The sequence below is a fragment of the Oryza glaberrima genome, chromosome 1, assembly GCF_000147395.1.
Source record: "Oryza glaberrima chromosome 1, OglaRS2, whole genome shotgun sequence".
In the NCBI taxonomy this organism is placed as follows: Eukaryota; Viridiplantae; Streptophyta; class Magnoliopsida; order Poales; family Poaceae; genus Oryza; species Oryza glaberrima.
In genome coordinates, this window is record NC_068326.1 from 13,243,146 (window position 1) to 13,252,422 (window position 9,277).

Sequence of the window (9,277 nt, forward strand, 5' to 3'; positions counted from 1 at the left end):
GAGCAAACACGATCAGAAGAAATGATTCCAATAGGAACCAAGATACGTACCAATGAAAACTCATGATCACGCACGTATACTGACCTCGGTGACAGCGGCGGCATCGATGGCAACCGAACAGAATAACTAGTTCTCCTAAATCAAGTCATGCTTGCATGCTGTGATCAATTAATAGTTGACCAGCCGCTAGTTGCCGGCGGTTCTCCCTAGCCGCTGACGCGTAGCTGCATCATCGGCCGCTGCAACGACATCGCACAAGTAGAATCGTGTCAATGGAGAAGACGTGCCAAGCGTATTTGGAACAAACTCTGTGTTGGACCAGCTCTCTTCTGATTGACTTCTTCCAATTACTCACTCCTGCACGTCGGGTAAATTACAGCTAAATATAAAATTGGAGGGTTGGGATCTTCTATTTTTCTTGGTTAACCAACGTGGAAATTTCTAATGAGGAAAAGAAAGCCAAAAAAAAAAAACCTGCATGTACCCGGCGTATAACAATTTTCGCATGCAGTGACAAAAGGCAAGCAGCCCTTGCAAAGATTCCCATTAGCAAAGTCGCCTGCAGCCAACAATTCACAAACGAACCTCTGCTGTTAGCCGCCTCTTTCTCCACCTAATTAATCCACGGTCATGACTAGGTCATCATCAGCACCTGAACAACAATAATTAATTATTACAAAGAATCATGCATGTGTCAATTGTCAAAGGCCTCAAGGGACTATATAAACCAATGATCTGTGCTCGAGTAATAAACCACAAGTTGTTCAAGATCAGCACAGGAGATATATATTATACATAGCTAGTGCGAACTGAATTATGGCGCCCATGAAGGTCTACGGGTGGCTGGTGTCGCCGTGGATGGCGAAGGTGCTGGTGTGCCTGGAGGAGGCCGGCGTCGAGTACGAGGTCGTCCCGTTGAGCTTGACCAACGGCGACCACCGCCGGCCGGAGCACCTCGCCCGGAACGTACGTACGCATTGTCGTCATTAATTCTCTGTTCCTGCCAACTTGATCATAACTGCTTGCCTCTTGATGTTTTCTCCCTGAAGAAATTAAGAAAAATGCAGTTGAATGGTTAACTGACATGTCAATTCTGCAGCCATTCGGTCAGATTCCAGTGCTGGAGGACGGTGACCTGACACTCTACCGTAAGCAACCAATTGTGTTTTTCTTTATTTGTACGACTAAATTTTGCGATAACGAATGAAGTAAATCATCTCCGTTTTTTTTTCATCAGAATCACACGCGATCGCTAGGTACGTTATCGGCAAGCACAAGCCGGAGCTCCTGGGGCTCGGCGAAGGCGGCAGCGTGGAGGAGTCGGCAATGGTGGACATGTGGCTGGAGGTGGAGACCCACCAGTACGAGGCCGCCGTGAAGCCCATCGTGTGGCACTGCCTCGTCCACCAGCACGTCGGCCTGGAGCGCGACCAGGGCGTCGTGGACGAGAGCGTGGAGAAGCTGAGGGCGGTGCTGGAGGTGTACGAGGCGAGGCTGTCGTCGTCGTCGGCCGGCAGGTACAGCTACCTCGCCGGCGGCGGCAGCGGCGACCGCGTCAGCCTCGCCGACCTCAGCCACGTCCCGCTGATGCACTACTTCACGGCGACGGAGTACGGCGGCGTGCTGGGCGAGTACCCGCGCGTGAAGGCGTGGTGGGAGGCGCTGCTGGCGCGGCCGTCGGTGAAGAAGGTGATCGCCGGCATGCCCACCGATTTCGGGTTCGGAAGTGGGAACTTGCCATAGTGCATTAGTTGGCCTGATCGTCTGCCACACTAGCTACATGCTTAATTATGCAAAAGTAATTTTTATTTATTCTTTAATTCCAATAAAATGGAGTATATATCTCCGTGAGAAACGCATGTACTCTACTACCTCCATCGAGTCATTGGAAGAATTGTAATGTTTCTATCATAGTTGCTTTGGTTTATTTGGTTATATCATCTTTAAACATCCAAAACCTTTGTATGTTCCAAAAGATGAAACTACGGTCACAACTAATAGTGTTCGACTACAGATGTTATACTCCAACCAGTCCTATAAATTTTTCTAGTTGATGCTACAACGGTCTCCGGAATATAATGCAGCATTGAGCCACTGACCACTGATTTTTGTTACTCCCTCCGTTTCACAATGTAAGTCATTCTAACATTTTCCACATTCATATTAATGGTAATGAATCTAGACATATATCTACATCAATATGAATGTGAGAAATGCTAGAATGTCTTACATTGTGAAACGGAGAAAGTACAATGTATTTATATATTTGGACAGTTGTTACAGTATATTTGTGGAAGCCAATGATGTTGTAGTTTTCCCGAACAAGCTATCACTTCATCTAACAAATCTAAATAATTAAGAAGGTATAGAACTTTAATGTTTAGACCCAATATTTTACATTCAGTACATCTCCAGCAACTGTAAAATGTTTTTGATTGTTATTTTATGATGAATAATTGGTATATGAGATTATCGGTTTTGCTATTTGGAGATTATTAGTGAAGTGGTTTTGGAGAAGATTGTTTTTAGATGGTGAACAAGGACTGTCAGATTTGAACTGGTGAGACCGGGTTGTCGCGGTATGTGTGTAGTCCGACCGGCCAGCCCGTGGTCTGACCGGCTGGCTCTGTATAGGTTTCGGTTTCTGGTTGTTTCTTTAGATGAATATACTATGCGTATGTAATACTGTTTATGGCTTCTAGATGAATACTATACGTATATAATACTGTTGTGTGCTAACAATGAGTCAAGTTGGAGAGATCTTATGCTCGGATATAGTTTCTTGGTTGATGCATGTGTAGGTGAGTCTTGATGCCTCGAGAGAGTGTTGCCGATGATTGATCTGGAGTCAACTTGGGAGAACATGACGTCCAGACGATCAGGATATCATGCGGGTGGTACATGCACGTGGTTGGTGAAGATTCCATATAGCATACAATGGATATATTTTGTGTGTCTAGGATGCAGAGTCGAATTTGGAAGAAGGCCAAATTTGTTACAATTGGATTTTGTAAAGTTTGTTTTTTGTACGGGAAATATTTCCTAGGGGATTACGACTTCTTGTACAAAGTTGGTTCGTGGCTTTATGCTTGCTACCTTGGGTATATACAAAGTGGGAGGTGTGGCCTCTCGGTATCGATTTTTGGAAAATGTTGAGTTTAGAGAAAAGTTAGGGTTTCAAGTTTATTCAGGATTTTTGTGAAGAGTATTGTTGTGGCACTTTGTAAACACGAATAGAAGCAATAAAGTTTCAATATACTTTAAGAGATATTAAATTTGTGTTTGCTCGAATGTGGTGGTCCAACCGGTGGGACACTGGCTGTTAGACCGATGGCATCGCACCGGTCAAACCCTCGGCTACACGACGGTAGGCAACTTTGACACATCGGGATGTTAGACCGGAGTGACTACACCAGTCAGACTAGAGGTCATCGAGTAGCCAAACTAACATCCATCGATTTGAGTTCGTCGCCGGAAGAGAGGATCGGGAGAGACAAGGGGGAAACGGGAAAGGCGTTGCCGCCGTCACACGTGGTATGGGAGGGCGCCGCCGCCGCCGTCGCTCACGTGCTGCCGCCGCTCGGTCGTCACCAGGAGAGAGGATCGGGAGAGATAGGGTTAGGGTTAGGATTTTCCCTGGTCCACATCTTCAGCGGCGCGGAGGCGATCCAAGCCGTCCAACAGATAAGACGGCTCAGACCGCCTCCGCGTCAGGCCGCATCACTGGTAGGCCGCGCACGCTTGACGGGCCGAGGGCAAGGCCGGCGGGTCTAACACAACACAATAAGAGTAGTTGGAGGACATAAATTAGACTTTATTTTGTGGGCTTAGATAGTAAATGGACTGAAAAATAGCCCATAGAGAAATTGAGATTTTTATTTAAAATAATGTTTGTATTATGAAAATTAGTAATTAAGCTCCGAAAATTAAAAAAAAAATCAAAGAGTGTTATTAATCGTGGTTAATTTAATAATAAAAAATTAAATCCAACCATATCATATTATTTCACCGCCCGTGGTGGGGAAATACACCGCCGCCATTGCTGATGGCAGGAGAGAAAGGGCATTGTATAAATAACTATAATCGTTATCATAATAACATTAGTTTTTTCGTTGCATTTTTCTAGTTGAGATAAAAGAAAGAGAATCGCGTAAAAGAATGAGAAATCTCCCGTTTCTCCCGTTGCCTTGCGCCGCCGCCAAGACGAGTGGCGGCTGAACAGGGGCGACGATCTCCATCTGAGGTGAGGAGAGCAGAGCAGGGGAGGGGATCCTGGTTTCTGATTCATCTCTCTCTCCCACCCCACCGGGACCTGGAAGAAGCTCTTCTCCTCCTTAATTTGAGGAGAGAGAGCCTTAAACCTCTCTCTCTCTCTCTCTCTCTTAATACAAGTAGTAACAGTTTGTCCCAAGTTGGATCCTCTTCCTCATCCCCATCACTATCAGCCATGATCCAGGCCGTGATGATCATGAGCACGCAGGGCAAGCCGCGCCTCCTCAAGTTCTACAGCTACCATGTTTCGATTCTACCCCCATTCACCATCCCCTCCAATCTTCGCCCACCCGACAAGTGCTGGCTCAATTTCCCCACCCAAGACCAATAGCAGCTTAGTTACGTGATTGATGGATGAAATGCTTTTGACCACTTTGCTCTCCTCTTCTATCTGTTCTCTGTTTCACGGATTGGTTATTGATGCAGGCCCCCGAGAAGCATCAGGACCTCGTCCGCGCCGTCTTCCAGTGTATGTATCGCACGCGGTCCGCTTTCCTGCTCTGCACCTTCCAGTGTATGTATCTGTGAAAAGCTCGTTTTGCAGTGTTGTCTGCAAGGCCGGACAGTGTAAGCAATTTCGTCAAGGTTGATGCAATCTTTGGACCGGTAATGAACCTCCAAGACTGATATAGTAAAAATCTTGCTAAAATATATGCACATGCTGGAACTGACATGGAAATTTTGTGAAATCTCCTTGCTCTAATGTCAGTTGATCTCTCTCTTTGTTATATACTAGATGATGCCCCGCGCTTTGCTGCGAGATATATGTTAGATAATGGTGAAATGATGAAAGATTTGGATTGAAATATTATGAAAATGATTTGAGAATGATGATTTAGCATGTGTATGTTTAGTTTTAGAATGAAATAAATTGTACATATAATTACTATATGCTTGCATGTTGAGCTTTGTGTGTTTAATGGATTGATGTCGCATGCTCGCATGTAGGTTTTAGTAGTGCTAATAAATAATATGTTTGCATGTTGAGTTTTAGGTGTTTAGTGGGCATTAACTTTGTATAAAGAAGAGATAACCTGCTACTGCCTTAGACTTTTTGTCAATATGTATGCAATTGCAAACACTTTCTGCAAAAAAAAAAAAGTAAAGAAAAAAAAGCTGACGTCTATACAAGTTCATGTTTCCTCATGAAATTTGTTTTTCTTCTATGTCAGTCAAACTGTAGTGAGGAAACAAACAACTTTATTTAGCAATTTGTATATGATAGCATGATGGTCAACTTCTTCTTTTTTTTTTTTTTGCAGGGAGCGAAATTGATCTACAAACATTTGGCCACATTGTACTTAGGTTTTGTCTTTGATGGCTCTGAAAATGAACTTGCGGTGCTTGATCTTGTGCAAGGTAATCTAGCACATTATTATTAATGAAACTGCTTATTAGTTACTGAAATTGTTGGACTCATGTGACATGCGAACAAGGCAACAGCCATACAGACATGGTTTACACTCGCATACCAAAAATAATTGTTATGTTCATGTTCGGTCATGCTACATGCTTGTTTAGTTGTTTGACCTGCCTTATTTTACATGTTCATTGTAATGTCTCTTATGCTTCTTTATATCAATTCCTCTTTTAGATTCAAACCCATAGGTGATGACTGTGGCACTTCTTTCAGTTTCAGTGTTCATACATTACTATTTACTAGTATTTACCATTCTCCCAATAATTGATGGTTTGCCACTCCTCAAATCCCAACCCCAAACATGCACTGTTTGTTCGTCCAATGCTGGGTAGCTGCTGAACTACTCAGCTCTTTTCACTTCTGTTAAGTCCACTTTAACTCTCGAGCATCTTTCCTATCCTTGAGGGAGTACCATGAGGTACCATGAAGTATGAGGTACCATGAGGTACCAATCTAATCTAACCGTTGATTTAGAAGGGGTATGATCGGACTAAATAAAGTTAAGGTGCCGCAAATCACCGCCCACTCAACCAATAGCAATACCTTGTTCCCGTCTCCTACCTTCTACCTCATCTCCGGCCGCCGTCGCATCATGGCCGCCGCGGCCACGCGTCACACAAGCTTCAGCCTCCGTCGCATCGAGGCCGCCGCGGCTGTGCGTCGCACACGCGTCTGCCGCCATCGTATCGAGGCCGCCGCGGCCGCCGTCGCATCGAGGCCGCCGAGCAGCCGTCGCATCGACCCCGCCACGGCTGCCGTGGCTTCAACGCCGCCGCATAGACGTCGCCGCCTCCACCCGCCACATCCGCCGTCGCAGGCGCATCAACATCGCCGCCTCCACCCCGTCCCATCCGCCGTCGTAGCCACCCCGAAGACTCCGGCATCTTTTCCACCATCTGGTGTGGACTCTGTCGTAATAAGAACTAAATTTGAAATGTGCTTCATCTGGATTTGTTATTTGTTGGTACATTTTATGGTTGAAGAAGTGATGAAGGTGGTAAATTATTTGGCAGGTTCACTGTGCCGTGTACAGTGGAAGGTGTTGGTAGCAGAACAAATATGCTGTATGATGTTGTTGTTTGTCTAAGTTTGAGCTGAATTTACGTTGTATGCCGTGTGCATAAGTTGTTTCAACCATTGTTGTTTGTATCTTGTACAACTTTCATAAAGTAAGTACTTGAACCTTGTTGGTCTAAGTTTGATCTCTGTTCAAGAAGCAGCAGTGCCAGCAATTTTCAGTTTTCAGCATCAAAAAGCAGTACCAAGCAGCAAATTTAAATTTGTAGCAGTAATTCCAGCAAGAGGAGCAATAAGTTCAGGCAAACTGCAATTGTGACACAGTCAATTCAGCAGCATATATGTGTATTTCATCTCAGCAACACCAACTTCAGTTCCGCAGACAGCATCCACCAGTAACAAATAATCAGCAAGCATGCACCAGTAATAAATCTCGCAAGAAGCATCCATACAAAATGCACACAAACAGGGGCATCAACTATGCAAACCATACCACTAGAATTGACTGATAGACATATTACATCGGAACTTCAGTGAACAGAAACACACAAACATCAGCTTGCTCGAAAAGATTGGCTCCAACCAAAGCATTCCATCCAGTTGTGAGGGTTGCTCGCTTATCCTTGAATTTCATCAGTTTCATCGGCATCCAACCATCGCCGGCCTCCCGCCGATGCAGCGCCGCCGTCGCATCGAGGCCGTTGCCCTCCGACCCTGACGAATCGCCACCGCCACCGATGCAGCACAGCCGTCGCATCCAGACAGCCATGCCCGCCGTCGCCGACGAATCGCCGCCGCCGCCAATGCAGCGCAGCCGTCGCATCCAGACTGCCGCGCCCGCCGCCGTTGACGATTCGCCGGGGCTACCCGATCTAGGCCACCATCGGGTCGCCAGTCCAACCTGCTCCCGCCGCCATCTATCACCGCCATGCATTCTAGGGTTTCTTTCTCTCGCTGCTCTAGCCCGTCGAATACGTGGCTTCTGTTCTCTCGCCAAACAGAGAAGGAAACAGAGAAGGAAGGGATGCTGCGTGCGTGATGCAGAATAGACGCGAAAGTACATAACTACCCTCCCACCCACGGTACCGCTTCAAGGCAGAGGTGCGGTACCATGAGGTACAGATGATTTTTGACCGTCCAATGAGGCCTGATCAACTGTTACGATTTGGTACTGCACAGCCTCAAGGACAGTAAAAATGCTCTTAACTCTCCGTTTTATGAGCCATGATTGCGGCAGATCGATTAATCTGTAGAAACTTTATCTTGTGCACAGTTTTTGTTGAAACATTGGACAGATGCTTCAAGAATGTGTGTGAGCTTGACATTGTATTTAACTTCAACAAGGTAAAGCGATTTTCATGTTTTGATCCTTTTACTTTGAATATGCTCCATTGAGGCTTGGCTTGAAGAATATAAAAGGGTCAAGTTAATAAAGCATGCTTAGTCCTTTACAAGAGAGGACCAATATTGTTTTGCTAGTAGATTAGTTTGTTTTGTTAGTACACGAATGGTGAAAAAAAGTAACACTGGAAATTTTTACGGAGAGAGAGAGCTAGGGCCTAAGCCCTCCTTTGGTAATGCTGCCCTCAATCGTCAATACCAAAAATGTTGGCTATGGTGTTGCTGCCATCTGTCGCAGGCAGATTCTTTTTTGTTGAGACAAACGTTACAACAATTCATCCCAACTGTCTTTGCTCGTGTCATGGTGATGATTGTTACTGCTTAAAGTTAATCACTATTCTTATTAGGCTAATTGCAATATCAAATGCAGCTGCATACAATTTTGGATGAAATGATACTTGGGGGACAAGTGATTGAAACAAGTTCAGAGCAAATAATGAGATCTGTAGAAGAGATTGCAAGGTTCTTACTTCCTGCTGCCTTCCCCTTGCACATGTTGCGAGCATGTTTACATGTAATCCTAACAGTATTCGTTTCTTGACACAGGCTGGAGAAACAGTCAAACACAACCAGCCTCATACCGAAGTCGATTTCAGAGCGTTTCAGCCGATGAGCCGTGTCATGGACAGAAACTTTGAAGGCTTGAGCAGAAGAAATCAGATTGCATTTTTCTCCAGTCGCGTTGCAATTCTCTCAAGTCTCGAGCATCTACCATTTGACATGGACATGAGAGCTTGTAGCCATTGTGAATGTCTCTGTGTATCACGCATGAAATTGTAAGATGTGACCTGAAACGTGAATTCTTCTGTACTATCTGGCTTGCTTACCGATTGCAAGATGAGGCATCGTGTCTCCTAGACAAGAAAAGCTTGTTTTGCAAAGGCCGTTGTGTTGTCTTCTGAATTCGATGTCTGATGCATTTATACAGTTTTATTTTTTTTGCAGGGAAAAAAATAAAACTGTATAAATGCATCATCCGTAAGGTCAAGAACAACGTAAGCTCCAATCATACGCTCCCCCTTTCCCCTCGTATACCGCAGGATTTGCTGTAAGGCGTCACTCTAGATTGAAACCATCGTTGGGAATTGCGTTGATCCTGCGTTTGGTATTGGGTCACTGACAGCTAGTACAGCCGCAATTCGATTTTCCTGAAGTCATATCCATGGG

The 9,277-nt window shown here is 45.1% G+C and overlaps 2 protein-coding genes across 2 annotated transcripts; both read left to right on the plus strand.

Moving 5' to 3' along the window:
• The first annotated feature begins 770 nt into the window (after positions 1 to 770).
• Positions 771 to 2,007, plus strand: LOC127780176 (glutathione S-transferase 4-like). The gene is made up of 3 exons (XM_052307127.1): positions 771 to 966; positions 1,100 to 1,148; positions 1,238 to 2,007. Exons 1-3 carry the CDS (start codon positions 817 to 819, stop codon positions 1,741 to 1,743), a joined length of 705 nt encoding a protein of 234 aa, XP_052163087.1. The 5' UTR covers positions 771 to 816; the 3' UTR covers positions 1,744 to 2,007.
• Positions 2,008 to 4,201: 2,194 nt separating this feature from the next.
• LOC127780186 (AP-3 complex subunit sigma-like) lies at positions 4,202 to 8,864 on the plus strand. The gene is made up of 7 exons (XM_052307133.1): positions 4,202 to 4,516; positions 4,699 to 4,741; positions 4,817 to 4,878; positions 5,535 to 5,631; positions 7,983 to 8,053; positions 8,481 to 8,572; positions 8,657 to 8,864. Exons 1-7 carry the CDS (start codon positions 4,448 to 4,450, stop codon positions 8,721 to 8,723), a joined length of 501 nt encoding a protein of 166 aa, XP_052163093.1. The 5' UTR covers positions 4,202 to 4,447; the 3' UTR covers positions 8,724 to 8,864.
• The last annotated feature ends 413 nt before the right edge of the window (positions 8,865 to 9,277 follow it).

Coding starts and splice junctions, on each gene's coding strand:
- LOC127780176 (XM_052307127.1), top strand. CDS start 817: ATGGCGCCCATGAAGGTCTACGGGTGGCTGGTGTCGCCGTGGATGGCG. Junction 967..1,099: donor CGGAGCACCTCGCCCGGAAC/GTACGTACGCAT, acceptor TCAATTCTGCAG/CCATTCGGTCAGATTCCAGT. Junction 1,149..1,237: donor CGGTGACCTGACACTCTACC/GTAAGCAACCAA, acceptor TTTTTTCATCAG/AATCACACGCGATCGCTAGG.
- LOC127780186 (XM_052307133.1), top strand. CDS start 4,448: ATGATCCAGGCCGTGATGATCATGAGCACGCAGGGCAAGCCGCGCCTC. Junction 5,632..7,982: donor GGTGCTTGATCTTGTGCAAG/GTAATCTAGCAC, acceptor TCTTGTGCACAG/TTTTTGTTGAAACATTGGAC. Junction 8,054..8,480: donor TTGTATTTAACTTCAACAAG/GTAAAGCGATTT, acceptor TATCAAATGCAG/CTGCATACAATTTTGGATGA.